The sequence below is a fragment of the Lactuca serriola genome, chromosome 5 (genome assembly GCF_051521515.1).
Source record: "Lactuca serriola cultivar US96UC23 chromosome 5, Lser_US96UC23_V15, whole genome shotgun sequence".
NCBI lineage: Eukaryota > Viridiplantae > Streptophyta > Magnoliopsida > Asterales > Asteraceae > Lactuca > Lactuca serriola.
In genome coordinates, this window is record NC_136412.1 from 234,513,895 (window position 1) to 234,534,087 (window position 20,193).

At 37.7% G+C, this 20,193-nt stretch overlaps 2 protein-coding genes across 5 annotated transcripts; one reads left to right on the top strand and one right to left on the bottom strand.

Annotated features, from left to right (window-relative positions):
* The first annotated feature begins 1,166 nt into the window (after nt 1-1,166).
* Nucleotides 1,167-3,811, top strand: LOC145053744 (E3 ubiquitin-protein ligase At1g63170-like). Of its 4 annotated transcripts, none has more exons than XM_079001836.1 (5): nt 1,167-1,360; nt 1,835-2,595; nt 2,681-2,806; nt 2,887-3,199; nt 3,433-3,811. In XM_079001836.1, the coding sequence occupies exons 2-5, from the start codon at nt 1,931-1,933 to the stop codon at nt 3,622-3,624; spliced, it is 1,296 nt and encodes a 431-aa protein (XP_078857962.1). In that variant the 5' UTR covers nt 1,167-1,360; nt 1,835-1,930; the 3' UTR covers nt 3,625-3,811. The 4 variants fall into 4 exon arrangements, with proteins under 4 accessions (XP_078857962.1, XP_078857963.1, XP_078857964.1 ...); XM_079001837.1 differs by having other exon boundaries at nt 1,849-2,595; XM_079001838.1 differs by lacking the exon at nt 1,167-1,360 and adding an exon at nt 1,374-1,503.
* Nucleotides 3,812-8,182: 4,371 nt separating this feature from the next.
* On the bottom strand, nt 8,183-19,845 carry GRV2 (DNAJ heat shock N-terminal domain-containing protein). Its single transcript, XM_079001840.1, has 18 exons — nt 18,580-19,845; nt 18,194-18,427; nt 17,964-18,051; nt 17,530-17,738; nt 17,345-17,446; nt 17,209-17,271; nt 14,476-17,136; nt 13,509-14,396; nt 12,594-12,817; nt 11,851-12,490; nt 11,399-11,782; nt 10,959-11,304; nt 10,530-10,873; nt 10,012-10,446; nt 9,746-9,870; nt 9,019-9,142; nt 8,833-8,901; nt 8,183-8,759 (listed from the first exon to the last, which is right to left on the bottom strand). The coding sequence occupies exons 1-18, from the start codon at nt 19,066-19,068 to the stop codon at nt 8,568-8,570; spliced, it is 7,617 nt and encodes a 2,538-aa protein (XP_078857966.1). The 5' UTR covers nt 19,069-19,845; the 3' UTR covers nt 8,183-8,567.
* Between the last annotated feature and the right edge of the window lie 348 nt (nt 19,846-20,193).

Genomic DNA, 20,193 nt, shown 5'->3' on the forward strand with positions numbered 1-20,193 from the left:
AATATATTATGAGAATAATATATTAAAGGAGAAATCATATTGTTTAATTAATATTAGTCAAGAATTAATAAGAATTAAGTTTGTGACTAAAAGAGATTAATTAAACTTAAGGGACTGGAATTGTAATTATAAGATAATTGCAATTTGGGCTATGGATTGCCTTATATTAAGGAGTGGACGAATTCTATGGGGAAACCCATTAGAAATCGTCCAAGGCCTTTAAGGAAAGGAGTCCATGGGTTGCTTAGGGCTTAAGCATCCAAATTAGGGTTTCCTTGTTAGATAACCCTAATAGCTTCACTATATATAGAGCCTTTATTCCCCAAAAACGTGGACAAGCTTCCTTCTAGGGTTTCCACACGTTTTGGGCAGGCTCCTTCTCTTCTCTTCTTCATCCTCTTGCTCTTGGTGTTTGTGAACCATTAGAGGAGTGACATTTGTGACTCTAAGCTTTCTAAAGTCAATACAAGAAGGATTTGAGATTGTTATTGCTATATAACAATCAAGGTATGATCTAAACCCTAATTATATGTTATATTGATTATCATATGTTAGATCTAGGGTTTATAGTCTTGGATAAATTGCATGTACAATAGAGAAACCTAGATCTAAGCATTAGGGTTTGTATGAGCACATAGGATGTTCTTATGACTAAAACCCATCAATAAGAGGGGTAAATGTTGAACGGTTAAGTCGAAGAAGAAGATGTAAGAGATATATATGGGTTGCATTAGGTTTTTGTTGGACCCATTTTTTATTTTTATTTTGAAACGGCAAACTAATCTACTCTTAACTACCATCTATGTCTCCCACCTATGTCTCCGGTGAGACCTGAACCAATGACCTCTCAAATGAGATTAGCACTCCTTACCACTAGGCCAAAGGCCCTTTGGCCAATTATTTGATTTTTATAATAGATAAATAAATTATTTTATATATAAAAGGCGCTAAATCGTCATGTCACAAAATTTAACAAAAAAAAAAGTTAAATGAATGTGTTTTTAGGGACCAAAACTACAAAAAAAACCGACTCAAATAACTAAATTTACATTTTTAAAAACATGAGGACCAAATCACTTAAAACCACAAACCCCTGGACCAAATTTGTATTTTTGTCTAGAAATGATCGTATCATATTGAAATAACTTTGTTAGGCGGGGACGGAAATATTGATCGAAGGGTTGGGCCTTTGGGACATGAACGTTTGACTTTTGCTCAAAATTCCCCCTTTTGACCGGTTTCTCAACAAACAGGGGATAAAAGCTGTGATTCTTTCTTGGGGAAGAAAATAAAAAGAGAATTTAACCGCAACTAAGGTCCTTTTTTCTACAAAAATCCTTTAATTGACCTCAAATCACTGGTACGTTTTCTTTAATTCCTAACCCTGCCTTTTGAAAGATTATTTTGTTCAATTTCGTACCGTTTGTTTGTAATCTGCTCTTCAATTTCTTGGTTTTGAATTTCATTATCGCATCATGTGGATTTCATTCTGATACGGAATTGGTATATGAACTGATCGTTGGATTCTTGTTGTTATTCTTTATGATGTTGGTGAAATTTCGTTTGAGTCTTACGATTTTAGGTTATTCATCGATTGTTAATTTATCATCGATTGCCTGTAATCCTAACAAAATTGATGCGATATTGAAGATTTCGATGATGGATAAGTATAGTTTTAGTTCGATTTTTCTAGCTTCGTTGCTGAATATGATTAAATTGATGGCTTAAAATCGAAGCCGTGATGTTTGTTCAGCTGAATTCAAGTTGCGTGTGTCTGTGTTTTACCCTTTCATGAAATTTATCATCGAAGGAGAAGGTATAACATTCTATCCAGCTTACATATTGCAGGAATCGTGAAGGAGACTAAAGCATCTGTTCTTGATAACGCCAATTATGCGATTGTTTCCTCCCTAACTTTCACCAAACTAGAATGGCTGTAACTGTAACCCCCGAAGAACAGAACATAGACCATGCAACAGACAGTTTCCCTTTGCTCATCGAGAGCCGAGTACACCATGAAAATGAACATATAATCGATTTGGAAAGAGGTGATGATGATGATGATGATGATGCTTCTTCCTCATCAAACGCATCAACTAATTCTCTTTCTCATGGCTTATCAAACAGCCCTAGAGCTTCCACTTCTCAACTGATTCGATCATCATCCAGTGGTTCAACTTCAAATGGAGTTGGAAGGAGAGGAGAAGGGTTTGGGAGGCGAAGATGGAGCCCATTCGACACATTGCTATGGATTTCAATCGAATTAGTGTTCACTTTGGGGCAAATCATTGCATCCATTGTTGTCTTATGTATATCACAAAAGGAGAACCCACAGACTCCATTGTTTGCTTGGATTGTGGGGTATGCAGCTGGATGTTTTGCAAGTCTTCCATTTTTATACTGGCGATATCTCCATAGAAATCAATCTACTGAACCAGGGTCAAGTCAAGCTAGACAACCACCTTCTGAAGCTAACCATACACCAGAACCAAATTCTTATATCACAATCTCCTTTGCTCGTTCTTCAGAAGAGGAAACACGTCCACCCACATCTCCAGACACTTGGAATGGTCTTAATGTGGGGTCCAATGCCAGGTAATCATAGCCATTTTATTTCTTTTTTTTTATTTTTTATATATCATTAGTTAGCAATAAATGTGATTCAATTAATTGTTAACAGGCTTAGTATGCTTGTGGACCATTTCAAAATGGCTTTAGATTGCTTCTTTGCTGTATGGTTTGTAGTTGGGAATGTGTGGATATTTGGAGGACATTCATCCTCTGCTGATGCTCCCAATTTGTACAGGTACTTTAACATGAGTGAAACAATGATGATTTTACCCTTGAGTAACAAATGAGTGGTGTTGTTTGTTTGATTAATTGCAGGCTATGTATAGTGTTTCTTACGTTTAGCTGTATTGGATACGCGATGCCTTTCATTTTATGTGGAATGATTTGTTGCTGTTTGCCTTGTATCATTTCAATCCTTGGTGTTCGTGAGGATATGAATCAAATGAGAGGAGCAAGTGAAGATTCCATCAGTGCTTTACCAACACACAAATTTAAACTAAAGAAAAACACAAATAATAATAATAATAATTATAATGAGATGATGAAAGATGATGATTCAGGTGTTGATGAAGGTGGGATTCTAGCAGCAGGAACTGAAAAAGAACGTGTCATTTCTGGGGAAGATGCTGTAAGTTCTTTAACTTATTAATCCACAGTTTTGTTATGAGACTAAATGACCATTTTACCCTTACATGTCAAAAAAAAGTAAATTTTCAAAATATTCGTATCAGTTTTAACATGAAAGGATTTGGGAGGAAAACATAAGGGCAAGTGATGTAGGTGGTTTGTATAATGAAATGTGTGAATGTGAGTAAATGACCATTTTACCCTTTTGTTTAATGGTTGAAAAATGGTGGATAGGTTTGTTGCATATGTCTGGCAAAATATGCGGATAATGATTTGTTGAGAGAGCTTCCGTGCACGCATTTCTTCCATATACAATGTGTAGACAAATGGCTGAAGATCAATGCATCTTGTCCATTATGCAAGTTTGAGATTGGGGGTAGTAACGACAATTCATCTACAGAAGACTCGAATCAGCAACAAGCATGAAAAATCAAAGGAATTTAAGTAACTTGAACGTTATGTTGTTGGTGTAATCAGATGAGATTCTTTTGAGTTGAGTTAAAATGTTAAATATGAATGTCTTTGTCTCTTTTTATTTACTGTTTACCAAGTTAGGTATATGTACAGATGAATTGAATCGAATTAAATGTGTAATAAACGTACATTTTTCCAATGTGTCAGGTGTCAACTGTTGTATGCTATATACATATACATACATTCATAGTTATCACAGGTGGGTCCCACATGCATTATGAGTTTGGACTCATGAACTTGTTGCATTAGCCTTTGGGTCTCCTTAGTTGATTTTGTGGTCTGATATCACACGGCATGTCATCACCATGACTCATGTCTGATGTTGCAATGGGTTGCGGTTATGCAAAGGTCTTCCATATCAGATGGGATTTGATTCCAAATGATATGGAATATATAAGGAAGGGTTAATGACATAGAAAGGTAACGAACTTTGGTCTTCGTCCACATTTAAGTAATTATGTTTTTTTCGTTCACATTTGACTATTGAACTTGTTTGACCTGTTCAAAATAGGGTAATTTGTCTGGGATCAGTCTCCGATAGTCAATGAACAATTAGGTTAGGCTTAGTTTAACCCAGTTCAGTCCTGACTAGTCATGGGCTAGGCTGTGTTGCTAGGTCTTTAAAGCACATACAACCTAGCCCCTTAAGCATATACAACCTAACCCCTAACTAGTTGGCTCTAAACTGGTTAGCCCAAGACTTGACCGTTTCCTCATACATAAAGACCGGACAACCCAATTTCATGTCACATCAATGGATTTTATGACTACTTGCATTTAACATAAATAACCCAATATTACCAAAATGGGTATTGAACTTTGGTTTTTGTCCATATTTAGATAACCATGTTTTTTTCATACACATTTGACCATTAAACTTGTTTGACCTGTTCATAATAGGGTAATGTTACCGCTAATTACCAATCATATTACCTTATTTTAAACAGGTCAAACAAGTTAAATGAACAAATGTGTACAAAAAAACATGGTTACCTTAATATGAACAAAAACCAATGTTCGTTACCTTTCTAGAAAATAGGTTGAAACAAAATCGGAACGCTCAAGTTCTTTAAGAATATCTCAAAACTTCTATAACATTTATAAAAACACACCGCGTAGCTAAATTATTCAAAGACTGCCAACCTTTTTTATAAGATAAAGTTATGTCAATCTCATTTACCAATTTCCAAGATCTAAATAAAAATTAGATTATTTTAAGAGTAAAAGTTGTGTCAATCTCATTTTTGGTCCGCGATTAGGCCGAGAAATGTGCATACATGTGATCCTCCACCCTCCCCTTGTATAAGTTTTAAAAAAAAAAAAAAATCATTTTCCTTTTTTTTACACTTTCATTTTGCATCTACTGAAATTCTCTCAAGAAAATGGAACAAATCAACAATTTACCACTTACAGTAAGTTTTTCCGTCTCTTGTACATTTTATACGCTTGATGTAATATTTTTACTTTATGTTGTATTATAATTGTAAAATTAACATTGAGATTAACCTGCAAAAATCTTGTTTCTCCGTCTTTTATACTATGTATTTTGTAGTTACTTTTATGTACTATACTTGCGAAAATGTTGTTTTTGCGGGTGTTTCGGTTAGTAATTTAAGGTTCTCGTTATTGTTATTGAGCTTTAGCAATTTATTTGTTAATGTAGCATGAGTATAATATTTAGTGAGCAGATGAATTCCAAAAAAAATAGTTGGCATAGTTATAAAAGCCTATATCGTTTACGAGGAAGAAGGCTAGCATTATTTCAGTCCACGGTCTTTGGATATTAGGTAGACATAAATCCGACCTCCAGGAACCCATCCGTATTAATGGGGTCATGTTGCATGAGGTTAGATGAATTAATCGCAAAGAAGCACTTGTGATTTTCATTTGGCGACCTAGAGTTGTTTTGCGGACAGTTGGAGTTTTGTTTAACAATTGGATTCAAATTCGGTTGGTATCTATATGTAAAAATAAATAAATTAAATTAAAAATTAAAAATTGTTACATTAACGTGTTGGTAACGTGTCTTCTCGAATAAAACTAATAGCTCGCTGAGAATTGAGGATTTTGATAACATAATCCATAATGCGATGTTTGTCACATCGATGACAAGGACTTGTGCGCTTGTTTACTTTATATTCTTTGTAATATGTTTCTAGGAAATAAGTTGAATTACAAAGTTATATGTGAATTGTCTATCGCTCTTTGAGAACTTGGACATGTAATATAGGTGGAATAGGTGTAATAGGTCTGACATTTATAATTTATGTGTTTGTTAAAGTTATTATTTATAAAAACTAGTTTAATTCTCTTTATGGTAGATTTTCAACGGAATTACTTGTGGACATGCACATGGGTCTAGGTATGATCAAGTCGCCTTGTGTGACCCTTTTAAACTAACTATAATAGGATAACATATCTCATATCATGCATCATGTTTATAGACATCTACTTCGCAAATGAGGACCATCTTAATCGAGTCTTGCTTATCCCCTTTGGGACACCACGGGTTAGCCAATTATCCTTCTTATCTACTATACAATTTACTCTAAATATGCATGATCACCATTTTTCTTAGTGACTCAATCACATAAACAATATCAATTTGCATAATATAAACAATTAACATATCAAAGCATCAACAAGTTTAAAACCTTAAGCATAAAGCTTATAGCATACTTTTATCTTTCCATTCATATACAACTTATACTTAATCTTTTAAAGATTTCATTTGATCAAAACTATTAGTATTATGCCATGTATCCCAAATAGGAAAAGTCCACAAGAGCTCACATTGTTAGTTAGTGAAGACTAGCTATTACTTCTTGTCTTTCACTTGGTGTTTCTTGGTTAATGTTTCTTCAATCCATATTTAACAACATAATAAGCTCATAAGAATATTTTTCGTCTAATAGAACTTGATTTCATTCCAATCTTCATCTATCACATACTTTCCTTTGCAATTTAATGGATATAAGATGTTAAGCTTCATGGATAATCTATCCATGAAGCTTAATTTAATCATATTGTATTCAATTTCAAATGTCTAGTAATTTACCCAACTAGGCTTCATGATCATCATCTTCAATTTTAAGTAATCAACCATAATTTTGACATATTATGTGTGTAAACATGATCATGATACTCAATACCTTACTATAATCATGATTTTCACTCTATACAAAAGGTTTAAAAACTAGGGTTTCATCACTCATTTTCAATTCTACCATTAAAACACTTTAAAGCTTACAATAAGAAGAGATTACCTTCAACTCAAGCAACAGAAGCTTTGATTCTCATTTCTCTTGGAAACCCTTGGATGAAGTTTTAATTTCTTGGTCTAATGCTCTCAAAATTGCCTCACTTTAGCTCCCACACGGTGTATGGTTGAAATGAGGAAGTAATGGTCGAATAAGCACATAACATACTCTATTTTTTGGACTTCAACTTGGTTACACGACCATGTTTTGAATCATGGTCTGTATTTTGGACAAAACATCCCAAAATAGCAATCTACTTCATTAAATTAAAGTCGTGTAGTGTTCAACCCAGAAGCGCAGCCGTGTTTCTCTCATTTTTCATATTTCAGCAATGTACTTTACCCTCAACATTACCCTTTGCTTCAAAGACCCATATAGATTAAAAGAGAGGGAGGTAAAGAAAAAAGAAAGAAAGAGACAATGCACTCCAGCAACAACTAGAGAAGGTTGGCGACAAATTGTTGTTGTGATCAGCAACACAAGGTTTAACCTAAAGATCTGATATCATGTTATTGAACATAATCGTTTTCATTTTATTAATATGATCATGGCTTGGATAGCCTTAAGTACAACCAATATCCCAATAATCAAGGGATTGATTACAACTAATATCTCAATAATCAAGGGCTGCATCAACATAAATGCTATGATAATAATAACTTATTCATACGGACTCGGATCAACTACAACTTTTCTTTAAAATACTTCTACTGAAAATTTCTACATTTTACTAAAATTTAAAGGATTGTTACAGCACACCCACATACAACATACGACAATGCTATCTATAACTACAAGAATTTTCCTTCAAATGTGTTTATGTTATAGTTTTACAAGTTATGTAACGCTAAAACATCTTTTGAAATTGTTTATATTAATGTTGTAAAACAAAACCGCCAAATAAGACTCGAATCGAAATCGAAACCGGAAAAGAAAACCCGAAGCCGAATCCAAAGACCGTCAGACCAAAAAAAAAAAAAACAAAGTTTGAGTCCAGACTACACAAGTCTCGACCAAGGCGTTTGACTAAAGACCGAACTTGTCCAAGACGATTATGTTCCGGTCTACCAGTCACACCTCCATAACCGATCAAAACCATTTAATGAGCCTTTTTTACCGGTTACAAACAAGGCCCAGGTCACATCCCTACTTTAGAGACACCAATATGCCTTTTCACATGTTGGCGCGCATATACCCATTTATATCATTGTATAAACTATAAACTATACATATGATCAATAAAAAGCCCAAGAGAAAAAGGAAAGCAATTTAACATACGTACACTCGACACAAACAAAACCAATGTCAGATACATGAAAACCAAAATAACCTCTCACCTATCTATTGCAAAAATAAAAATTAAAAAAAAAAAAAAAAAACAGTTGATATAAAGGTTCTTTACACAAACCATTAATTCTCTTACTTAGGTTCATCTCAGGAAAGAGAGATAAGAGAGAAAACTGTACAGTGGGGTGGCTATACAAGGAAAGAATATGACCTGTTATTTCTTGTGTGTTTGTTTGCTTGGTCAAAAACATCTTTATGCTCTCCTTAGTCCTTACATTATCAAAGAGTTTTCAAGCTTTTTTAAAAGTAGCCTCTCTCCTATGGTTGCATGAGTCTAACTTAACTTGGTCATGACAGCCCATTTGACTCAGAAGTAGGAGATTTAGTTGAGGAATTAGGGTGAGGTGGTGGTGCAGTTAGGGAATAAGTAAGCCTTGATGATGAAGCGTGTTCAATTAGTCCAGCAATCCCAGCACTTGCTATTTGAGCATTTGAAGGAAGGAAAAGGTCATGCTTTTGGTCTTTATATGCTGCCCATACCTGCCACCAAATTTATAACACCATCATGCCCCATACCATACATACATACATACATAACAGTATTTTGACTTACTTCAGAGGAATCTAGAATGTCGCGAACTTTAGTACAGTGTGCTCCTTCTGTTGCAAATGCATGCAAAACCTATACAGACATTTACAAATGTCAAAACGCAAAAATATTTCTTCTTTAAATTCTAAATTAACATGAAATATTGAAAAAAGAAAAGAAATTATTGATTTGAGAATTGAGATAGATAACCTCAATTGCAAGCACCCGACCGATGGATGCTTCATTTTCGTTCCATTTCATTTGAGAACAAAGTCCATTTCGCCCTCCTGCTCTCCAGTCAAGAAGCCCAAGCAGCACTTCAATCAGCCCAACCCTACAACAACACATCATTATTTCACTTTATATTAGATTTTACACCCACTTAACTATTTTCTATACTTAGAAAAAACATTCTTATTTATTGTTTTTATCCATTTAGCCATCTAACTGTTTACTTGTATCAACTTAGCCATTCAACTATTATTATAATAAGGGTTAAGGTCATTAGTCACATATGGGTAATCAACCATGTCCCATGTCCATGATTTGTCACTATCATTTTAATTGTACATCCTAGGTCCTTAAAGAAGCAACCACATAAGAAAAAGGTAAAAAATAAAGAAAAGATAACTTCCAGTCACTACAAAGACTGACTTCAAGGAGCTACGGTCTATGTGCAAGTAAAAAACATATATGACATTAACCCTAATAATAATTATTAAAAAAATAATACTTCAGTGGCTAAATCAATAAAATGGTGAAAGTACATGATGTGCTTTTCTCTACCTTACTTTTTTCATGGTTTCTTTACACTAGAGAAAATAATAGTCAAGTACCTAAAGTATGTCTTTATCTAGAAAAGGAAAGTTTCTTTTGTGTTTGTTTTTTTCATTTTATTTTTAAAGCTTAATGATTTACACATGACATGATTACTGACCTAAGACCTTGTGCAACAAGTGCATCCCGTGCCCTATTTCCAGCAACCACCACACGTTTTAGTGTCTCAAGGGCTAGTATACTTCCACCTTGCCATCCAATAGCTTTCATTAACAATGGAACCACCTGTAATTTATTAAGAAAAAAAATACAGTAATAATGAAAAAGTAAGCCCTTCCTCCTAACATAGGTAAATAATGATGTTGTTTCTTTTCTAGACTGTAAGAGATGAGCATAAAATGTAAATAAAAAAGAGAGAAGGGAGACCTGAGTTGTCCCAACACTAGTAGCAGCCATGGCTTCTGCACATGTTGTGCTAGCAGCAAGTTGATGTAGGACACGTAAGCAGCTGAGGCGGACAAGTTCTTGAGGTGTTTGTGATGGATTCTCATCTGCCCTTCTTGATTCTTCTTCTGATGACATGGTCATCTCACGCCTTGCTTCAAAGGCTACTGCTGACAATAATTTGGGGACATAGCCAAGGTACCCCACATGATCCGCCAGTGCAGGGTGGACCCGCAGTAACGATACCAAAGCAGCAGATAAGAGCAGTGGGAGTTCTGGATCCGGCCCATGAATGTCATGATGTGTGGCTGCAATTGATGAAAGGTATTGATCCAGTAGTCCTTCCAGGAATCTTTTCGGATTTCTCAGTGGGAATTTTGGATCTTTCAAGAATAGCCTTACGTAGATTCCTCCAACCTATTTAATAATACCACGTCACCCTTCCGTTACTACAAAAACATCAAAAAATTAAATGAGAAATAGCAATGCGCTAAAAATACCTGAGGCTCATCTCTGAGTTCCTGTTGGGTAGAGGCTTGTTCAGGTACATCCCAATCAAAAACACGACCTTTCATCTGCTCCTGGTAAACATCGGATGCCATTGTTGCAACTTGTGCCGCCAAAGAAGCCGCCATGGCTGGTGTCCATACAAGCTCTGGAGTCTCAGTCGTCTGTTCAAGAGCACTTACCACAGCCTCACCAGGTCCATCCCTGATAATAGACACCAATCCATCTGGAAAAAACCTCGCCAGTGTAATCGCAACCCGAGGCCCATGCATCGGTTGCCCCACAAGCTTCCCCAATAAAGAAGCAGCCGCAGCCCTTTGAGGTAATGGCACCTCTTCTGCAAATATATAAATAAATAAATAAATAAAACTTTTTTTTTTAAATCCAAAACCCTAAAGGAACAGAACAGGAAGGAGAGTTACCGCGTAATGGGAGGAGAAGTTCTAGAATGTACACAACGCCGCCATGTTTGGCGGCGGCCCATGCGAGTTCCGGTGTGCTTGCGAGGGCGTAAAGAACATGGAGGGCCCCTTCGCGACAGCTGGCGGAGGAGTGAAGCATTTGCAGCAAAAGAAGGACACTAGACCCGTCTGCTACCATGGCTTCCAAGCATGGGGCGTGTGTGGTTAAGCGTGACAGTACACTCAAACATAGTTGAGGAATTTTGCTTCCGGAAGGAACAGGAACCGAAAAGCATTCGAAAATAGGCAGTAGCTTCTCTTTTGATGAAAATACAGACGCCAAATTAGGGTCGCTTGTTAACAAATTCTGTATTAAAAAAAAAAAAAAAAAAAAAGTCAGGTACCCATTCCAATTCATTAAGAGAAAAAAAAAACAACAAAATTTTTTATTTAATAAAAACCTGGAGAGAAGTGAGCCCAAGCTGAAGGTTGCCAACCACACCCAAATCCTCCTTGTTCACAGAATCATCTGTTGTTTTCTCTTCATCATGATTGGTTTCAAGCTCATGGGTTGACTCGGGTACATTGGCAATCTCATTGTGTACAATTTTTGATATAAATTCAACAAGAGCAACACAAAAAGATTCCGGTTCACTGATTTCAAAGTCAGGCTGATCATTATAGACTCTTAAATAAACATTCCCAATAAGCGTCTCTTTCGACAAAGCTTCATATAAGAAGCCATGTGAATCCTTCAATGTACAAGAACCATCGGGTACTAATGTCGCACGCTTCTGGTCTACAAATTTCAATAACTCCGCTCGCGTTGAAGAGTTCCAAATAATCTGTGCACCATCAATAAAAAGATACATCATAGCCTAAATTAAAATATAACCTTAACTAATTTATTTACCTCTGGCAACTCCAAATTAGAGTTTAATTTTATCAAAAGGTCTTTCGGTAGCTCTTCTTTCAACATGCTGGCGAGTTTAGGAGTCAACAGAGATTTAAGAGCATCAGCTGCTTCCTTATTATAAGGTGTTGGGCTTTCAACAGCCATGCCACTGATCCTAGACAACGCGTTTGCAGCACGTATCGCGTGTAAATTTTTAGCAGTTTGAACACTAACACCAACTCCATGTGCCTCTGTGGTGGTATCATGTTCTTCAGCTGTTGAGTCGTATTCAAGGAGCAACGGTAACAAATACCATAATACCCCTGCTTTCAACAAAGCATTTTGTAACTCGGATGACACGCAGAGATGAGCAATCGTTTGAAGGGCTGCGTCAACAGCTGATGGGATTAGCTCGAGTTCAGTACAGTGGACTATGTCTTCAACTAACCCGGTTAACTCAAGGACCTCGGTTCGAGCACTTTCAAACTGACTCAGGCTAGAAAAGGTGCGCATCACGTTTGTGACTATAATGGCGGATGGTTCTATTCCTGGTGTGGTGGGTTGAACCACTAACATGCAGCGCGCGAGAAGTCTTGCAAGAAGCTGGATGCCACCATCTCTCACAAGCTCTTCTCCATTTAATGATGAAGATACACAACTACAATCATAGATGATGATGATGATGATGATGGATAAACAGAAAATCTTTTGGATCGAAAATAAAAAATAAAAAATAAAAATAGATTTTGTGATAAACTTACGTGAGCCATGTGAGCTCTGAGGCTGCGACGAGTAAAGGGGAGCGTTCTGGGGATAGGAAATTTGTGTCATCGTCATCGACTGTTACAGCGTTTAATAGCATTGGGTATCCAGCGTATTTAAATGGCTCAAGAACGTCTCCATATCGTCTATATAAAATGCATTGTCCTTTCAGTAGAAGCAACAATCTCCATGGTTGTGGTCCTTGTAAACCTTGCATTGTGGCCTATGAAGAAAAGAAGAATCATTATGTTTTAACAATTCCATAAAAACAAACAGCATAAAGCTTCAGGCTAAAGCAAGAAATAGCCACGTACTTTCATTCATTTGTCATTTGTGTGTTACAGGCTTACAGCATCCTACTTTCGTTTCTTTCTATTACAGCATTGTACATTGAATGTTTTCATTATAATGTGTTAATAGCAATGTACTTCCATTTTTTTGAAAAATATACCATAACAGCATTGTACTTTACTTTTTTTCTTATTAAGATTGAAGACATTATACATTGAAAAATCAACCCTATAATAGCATTGTACTTCCACTTTTTTCTTATAAATAATTATACCTTAGAAAATCTACACTATGCTAACATTGTACTTCCAATTTTTTCTTATTAAGACATTTTATTTTGAAAAATCTACCCTATGAGAGCATTGTACTTGCATTTTGTACTTATTGAGAAATTACACTTTGTAAAAACTACCCAATTATAGCAGTAAAAAAATGCTTTGTATAAATTCAATGACACTGGCACATTGCTACAATTTGGCAGATTTGTCAATGTATAATGCTGTAACTGGAAGAAAATCAAGTCAGATGCAATAATGAACAAAGCAAGGAAAGTAGGCTGCTATTTCTTACGTTCAACCTTAAAGTTTCTAGTAAGTTTATGAAACAAATGTTATAAAATTCACCTGTAGGCGCTCATATGCTTTCTGCACAGCAAGAAACTTCTCTCTCCCTTGAGGATTTTTGTCCGGATGATACTTCATTGCAAGCTTTCTATACTGTCTCTTCAACTTTTCTTCATCAATGTTCTCAATTCGCTTCGATAAGCTAGAACTATCCTCCAAATTCCCATTAGAGTAACTTTTATCAGATTCATCTCTAGTCACCTCACTCAAAGAAATCTCCAATATTTTACAAGCTTCTTCTTCAGATAAATCCATAGGTTTCCTAGTCAACTCCTCCCGCCACATCACAAGCAACGACTGTAAAAACTCAACATGCTCAACAATCGGCCAATTAGGAAACAAAATCTCATCACATAAGTTCCGAAGGTAATATCGGTGACACCACATCTCATCTCTAAGCTCCGGATACGTGACAGGTGGCATAGGAGCATAGTCATATAAACAATGACAATGTTGCGATAATTTCTGTGGGAAATCGCCTAAATGCTGCAAAACTTGATGGATGAGATTGTCTGCTCGCATTTTATGTGTCCAAATGATTTCAGGAGTGTCAGAATCAGACACCATTGCTGCAGCAAATGCAGTGGGACCACTTCTCTCAAGAACATACAGTAAAGACTCGGGTAAAAGCCCTCCAAGCACACTTCGTTTTGCTAAGGGTAGAGAAGAAGAAACTGCCGCCTCTTCACCACCATGAAAAGCTTGGTGGACATGGGTGGTGGAGAAAAGCTGAGCAATTGTAAGGAGATTGGACCCCGGGTATGCTAAAGCAAAATAAAACACACCAGTACTGTATAGCCTTATCATTGCTTTCGGATTTCTGGTAACAACAGCTTTTATCAAAGCAGCTGAAACCTCCACAATAGCCGGCTCCCCAGAAAGCATGGCCTGCATTCATATCAAATATGACATATGTAAATAAAACAACAGCAAGAGTTGACAATTGTTATAATATTGAAGAAAGTACCTGCGCAATATGGGGAAGACATCGTGGGCTTGATAAGATTCGTTTAACTCTAGGTGTTGGGGTAACAATCTCTCCAGCATCATCTATATCTGAATGTGAAGATACCATACTGTGTAATATAGACAATGCTGACTCACCTACTTGAGGAGGAGTGAGGACCGGGACCCGCACAGCCAGTGCCCAACGAAGTTCACGAATATCACGTAATCTTTTCCAGTCTGCCATTCCAGAAGACCAGCATTTTGTAGTCCAGTCAATATCTTTCTTTGACCAAAACCTTCTAATAGCATCTTTCTCAACCGGGCCCGCCTGTGCACCATCTTTATCAATATACAACCATTCCTTCAAGGGTTCCATGAAAGCAGAAGCAGCTATCAGATTAGATTGCAAAGGAATAACAGTTCTTTCAGAGACTTCATGAACTGTAGTCAACAAATCAACAGCCAAAACACACCCTCCAACAAGCACACAAGCCTCCACATTTGATAAAACCTTCATTAAAACCTTGAGAAGCAGCAGCAAACGGTGCCTCAATGCTCTGTCATCAGTTCTATCCAAAAGAACTGTCATATGTGCTGTACCTTCAAACGACCCGATTGTGACATAATGCTGTTCATAAACAATCGCCATTGCTCTAGCACAAAGCTCCCTAACCGAAAACCCACCACCACCACCAAAACCATCTAATCTCCCCATGTCACACCAGTCATCAGAAGCTCCCATTTCATCAGGAACAGCTCCATCAACAGTAAGTCCCGTGTCAGCATCGCATAAGAACCGGTGATACAGTGCTCGAAAAAACGCAACCGGGTCCCGCAAAGGAAACTTTTCAGCTCTCGCATTCGTCCCACTTTCAAGTAGCAACCGTAAATAATACTGACCTACACATACTTCTTTTGACAGACTAGGGTACCTAACAGAAAACTCGGTGTAATTCCAAGATATTTGAGGTTGACCATCTTGCCCTCCGTTTGTCTCCGAGGGTGCACTGGATACAGATATAGATACAACCCCAGGAACAATATCTTCGGTTCGCTCTTTTTCAACATCAAGTTTATGAACCTCTGCTTGTAAAGCCGAACGTAATTCTTGCCGGGTCCGCTCGTTCCAAATCAAGTCGGCCCGGTTATGATCCAGACTAAAAGCCCGCCAAAATTCCAACCAGTTCAACAACAATCTCCCTGATCCAACCGGTGTGTTCTCAATCACAATCTGAGCTGGCGCAATTAAATCCAGGTTCTGGACCCCACTCGCGTTCTCCACATCAACCGAATTAGTTACAACCGATTCAAGGAACGAAGTATCAGAAACCGATTGTACATCAGGAGAACCAATCACTGTCGACTGGTCAACCGAGGGGATTTCACTTGACAAGTTTTCACCTGTGAAAACAGTGGAAGAAGGCTGAATGGAAGGCACACCAGTAGAGGGTAATTCACTGTTTCTAGGTGAATTTACACCTTTTACTGTGTGATTCCTTCTTTGTTGAAGTAACCGCCTCCTTCTACTGCTCATAACCGAACCTTCCGGATAATCCTCTTCAGGCGCATCACCTTCTGAACGCGTGTGTAAATACGCAACAAGGCCAGGTGGCAATACTCTAGAAAGTAAATCAAGAGCAGGTTGATAAGAATCAGCCCAAAGTGCCACAAGTTGTCGACTCACTTCTCTTCTTTCACCAACAGGAAGAAAAAGACCACTCAACAAATGTCTTAATAAAGCTCCATCGCGTAAAGCAGCATCCCTCATAGACTCGGCTGCAATCGCGTCTTCTTCTGCGATTGTCCGCATGATCACCGCCACTGTCTCCCGTACACTCTCGGCCGGGTGTCCAAACAACGCGAACAACCGCCGCCTCAACCCCGCCACCTGCCGTAACAGCTCAACAAACACACTGTACTGTGTGGTTTCACCGTGTGGTTCGCAAATCATCGCCTCCAAAACCTCAACAATCGACATCGATAGTAAAGGAGAAACCGACATTGACTTCAACCGGTTGACCAAAATTACTAAATTACCCTGGTGAGCGAATAAAACCGATTTCGTGTGCATGATTGTCGCATGTTGGTCGCCTTTCGAGTCGGTTAACAAGTTGTTATCCCCGGGCCCACCGCCGATGAGCACCGCGATAAGCTCGGAAGCTTCCGCTGCTACGCCTTCGGACCCGTTTCTTAACAAGCCCATGATTCTTCCAACAGCTGCGGGAAATGACATGACGTGTGACGTGGCAGTTCTGGAAGCCATTAATCTTCTTAAACACGCAATAAAGCCTGTGACAGTTGCAGCTGCTTTAGGTGAAGGTGGCGGGAGAGGTGGACTCTCTGGGGGTAAATTTGGAGCAGCTGGGAGCATTGTGATTAAAGCCATTAATGTAACTTCAGGGACTTCGATATTTGGAGGGACTCCAATGTATGAAATACACGCGTTGAATTCGCGTATTCTTCGCCAGAGTTTAGCTCGTGATCCCGGGATCGAACCGCTTTCGGCCACCGCGTCTTTGGCGGCTGCCGCCAGGTGTTTTAAATGCATGGTGGCGGTTTCCATGTCAGCTCTTGAACGTTGGGATACTTGTGGGAACTGTAAGTGAGCTCTGCCACATGGCGGATCGATTGGATGACCTGGCATTGTTAGTCTAGGTAGTACAGGGATTGAACACTGACCCTGTACAATTTACAATGCATATTTAGAAAATTATTTCATTTTAAGTTTATTACAATTTCAAATTACATATACCTCTGTTTGTATCATATCGCGTACTGCTGCAAGTAAACCATCTCTAGATGTGCTAGAATATACCTGAAAACAGAAACTTTGGTCATAAAAAGTCAACTTACAAAACATAGCACAATCTTCAAGTGAAAAATCTCACATGTACTGGACACCCATCATTGAACTCGATTGCAAACATTTGTGGCTCTTCAGCAAAACGAACAAGAGAACTCACTGAAGATAAAGGACGCACAATAACAGCCTGAGAAGTTGAAAGTGTAAAGATTAGAAGATTAATCTTTGAAAAGAATTTAAGTACTATAACAAAAGATGACATCAGATTACCTCATAATTCTCAGGGCGCCTTTCCACAAGTGAAACTTTTGTTAGGATAAGTTGGCGGGAAACAGCATCACCTTGTTCCCCAAGTCCACCTTTCGGTCCAACTATCAAACCCAATCCCGGTGCGCCAAGTGTCCCATGAGCAGCAGTTCGCAGTCTCATTACAGACCAACCACCAGAAGGAGTTTCTTCAGCTCCTACACCGTCTTTAGCTGGATTTTACACATATCATTAGAATGACCATTTTACCCTTACATTCCAGCAAACAACTTTCACAATATACATCAACTTTAACATGAGAGGAGTCAGGGTTTTTGGCTTAACCCAATAAGTCATTATGTCTAGATTAAGTGCTTAACCCATAAAGCTCATTAAGTGGAGAAGAAACAACCCCTAAATGTATGTACATATACGAAAACACTCAATACCATACTTACCCCTACGTTGTAGATACTCGCTAACTGTGAGTGATTGAGAACTGTCAACAGACAGTGATACTCCAACTGTTGACTTTGCAGTTTTTGTCTGATTAAAAACATTAAAGGATGTCAACTATATGCAAAGTATTAAACACTAAGGAAGTAAAGAGATATAACCTATAAAGGATGTAATGCACTTCAAGATAGTGTTGTAGAGATGATTTTGAAATATAGAGGTGTGTGCTTACCAAATTTGCTACGATGGTAGAATTTGAAGTCCCTGAGGCAGCTTGAAAAGCTTTAGATTTTCTTCCATAAAGAGCACAGAGAACAAAACCTCCAGGTTCAGCATTTTTCCTCCCGTATGCATCAGAAAGAAGAATAATAGCAGGGGAATCCATGTCTCTAAAATCCAAACACCATCTCAGATCCCCAGATTTTTGTTCAGTAAGTTCAACTCCAACATATGTAACTTTCAGTTTCTATTGACACATGTAAAATACTAGTCATTATGCAGAAAGACTTTGAGATAACGCAACAAGAAGAAGAAGAAGCGGTTTATCTCAATTAATTGAACACATGCAAATGAATATAACCATTCGAAAGTATTTCAAAAATATAGTGTAGAACTTACGAAAGCGGCCCATTCAGCAGTCTTTCTTCGAAGATGAAGTACTGGAAACTCTGCAACAGTGCCGATTCTATTCCACCTTATTCTATGCAACTCAGTCAATATACTTGCTCTGTACCTGGAAGAAAACTTTGTTCCTTTGAACTTCCCACGTCCATCAGTTCTTACATTGACATTGAATTCCAATGTATTCTCATCCTTCCCGATGACAGGAGAAGCACCTTCATAATCCTTGCTCACGTCGTAAGAATTGGTCACTGATAATGTCGTAGGATCTAGTGTTGTTATAGTGTAATTTGATATACACAGTATCCTCTTGTAACGACCCCGCCATGAGTGTTTGACAACAAGGTACCGGGCTAAATACTCAGGCTCTTCGATGGAAGATGGTTGTGGTGGTGGAGGCCGGGAAGGTGAGGTCGGTGAGCTTGTTGACGCTTCCGGTGGCGGATGAGAGGTGTGATCGGATGTGTGTCGGAAAACAAAGTCCATTTGCGGGAGATATTGAAGGGAATATGGTCGAGGAGGACTAGGTCTAAAAAATGACCATAATCCCGTACCGGCACCAGCCGGCCTTGCCGACGGTCTTTGACGGGACTGATTCGCACCCAGTTCTTCTGAAAGGTCCCCGGAGAGGGGGCAATCAGTGACTTAACCCCTACGAATCAAAACCTAAACACTCGTACAGATTATCTCCAAGAATTCCATTGTAAATAGATGACAAAGTGCTTTAACTTCTTTAACTACAACTCAACCCTAGAAAATCTACGATGATAAGATCAAAACCCTATAATACTATTAATTGTTGAAGCGATCAATCACAATCCTGTTCAAGCAAATCACAATCCTGTTCAAGCAGTTCAAAGTAACTCAATCAAAAACAAAACCCTCTGATTTTCCAGAAAAACTGTCAAAATCTTCCTTCGTTTAACGATATTTCAACGCCAGAATAAGCAAACAGATTCAAGACTCTAGTAATTGCTCACTTGATAAGACTGAGTCCCTTGATGAATAAGACGGAATTATAAGAACAATCTGAAGAAAGCGGAGGTAGCCAGATGGAATTCCGTTTTTATGATCGATGGGAATTCATCGAAGATGTAGTGGAAAGAAAGCTATAATTCCTGAATTGTGATAGTGATGAATGATTAGGGTACGGGTTTAATATGTAAAATTGTTGATCGGAAAAAGGGAGAGAAAGAGAGATGAGAGAGAAATGGGAGGTGCAAACGACGATTTCCTGCTGCTGGTCGATTGACAGTCATACCGCGAGTATTCATTCTCTTGCCTGTGACAGCTATTTTCAAAGTAACTTTTGTCATGTTAAATGAAGTAACGTATTTTTTTACTTTTTGTTTGCTCATATTTATATTTACTTATTTACTTATGTAGATGTAGAATTTTAAAATATAACAATCTAAAAAGAATCAAATAAAAGTTACAAAGGTTTGTTTTAGAAATACATGAAAATGAAATTAATGTTGTTAAAAGTTTCAATCTTGATCTTAAGGATTTATATACACGAGAAACAATCATCAGTCAAATTACAATCTCTCTGAAGCAATATGTTGATACAAAGTAATATTATGCAACATAACAATTTTTCGATCTCACATC

What these genes read in the sequence shown, in the direction of transcription:
- LOC145053744 (XM_079001836.1), top strand. Translation starts at nt 1,931, where the DNA reads ATGGCTGTAACTGTAACCCCCGAAGAACAGAACATAGACCATGCAACA. An exon ending in AATGTGGGGTCCAATGCCAG is followed by an intron (nt 2,596 to 2,680) that starts GTAATCATAGCC and finishes AATTGTTAACAG; the next exon opens with GCTTAGTATGCTTGTGGACC. An exon ending in GATGCTCCCAATTTGTACAG is followed by an intron (nt 2,807 to 2,886) that starts GTACTTTAACAT and finishes GATTAATTGCAG; the next exon opens with GCTATGTATAGTGTTTCTTA.
- GRV2 (XM_079001840.1), bottom strand. Translation starts at nt 19,068, where the DNA reads ATGGACTTTGTTTTCCGACACACATCCGATCACACCTCTCATCCGCCA. An exon ending in TTGGGCTCACTTCTCTCCAG is followed by an intron (nt 11,305 to 11,398) that starts GTTTTTATTAAA and finishes TTTTTAATACAG; the next exon opens with AATTTGTTAACAAGCGACCC. An exon ending in GTCGGGTGCTTGCAATTGAG is followed by an intron (nt 8,902 to 9,018) that starts GTTATCTATCTC and finishes ATGTCTGTATAG; the next exon opens with GTTTTGCATGCATTTGCAAC.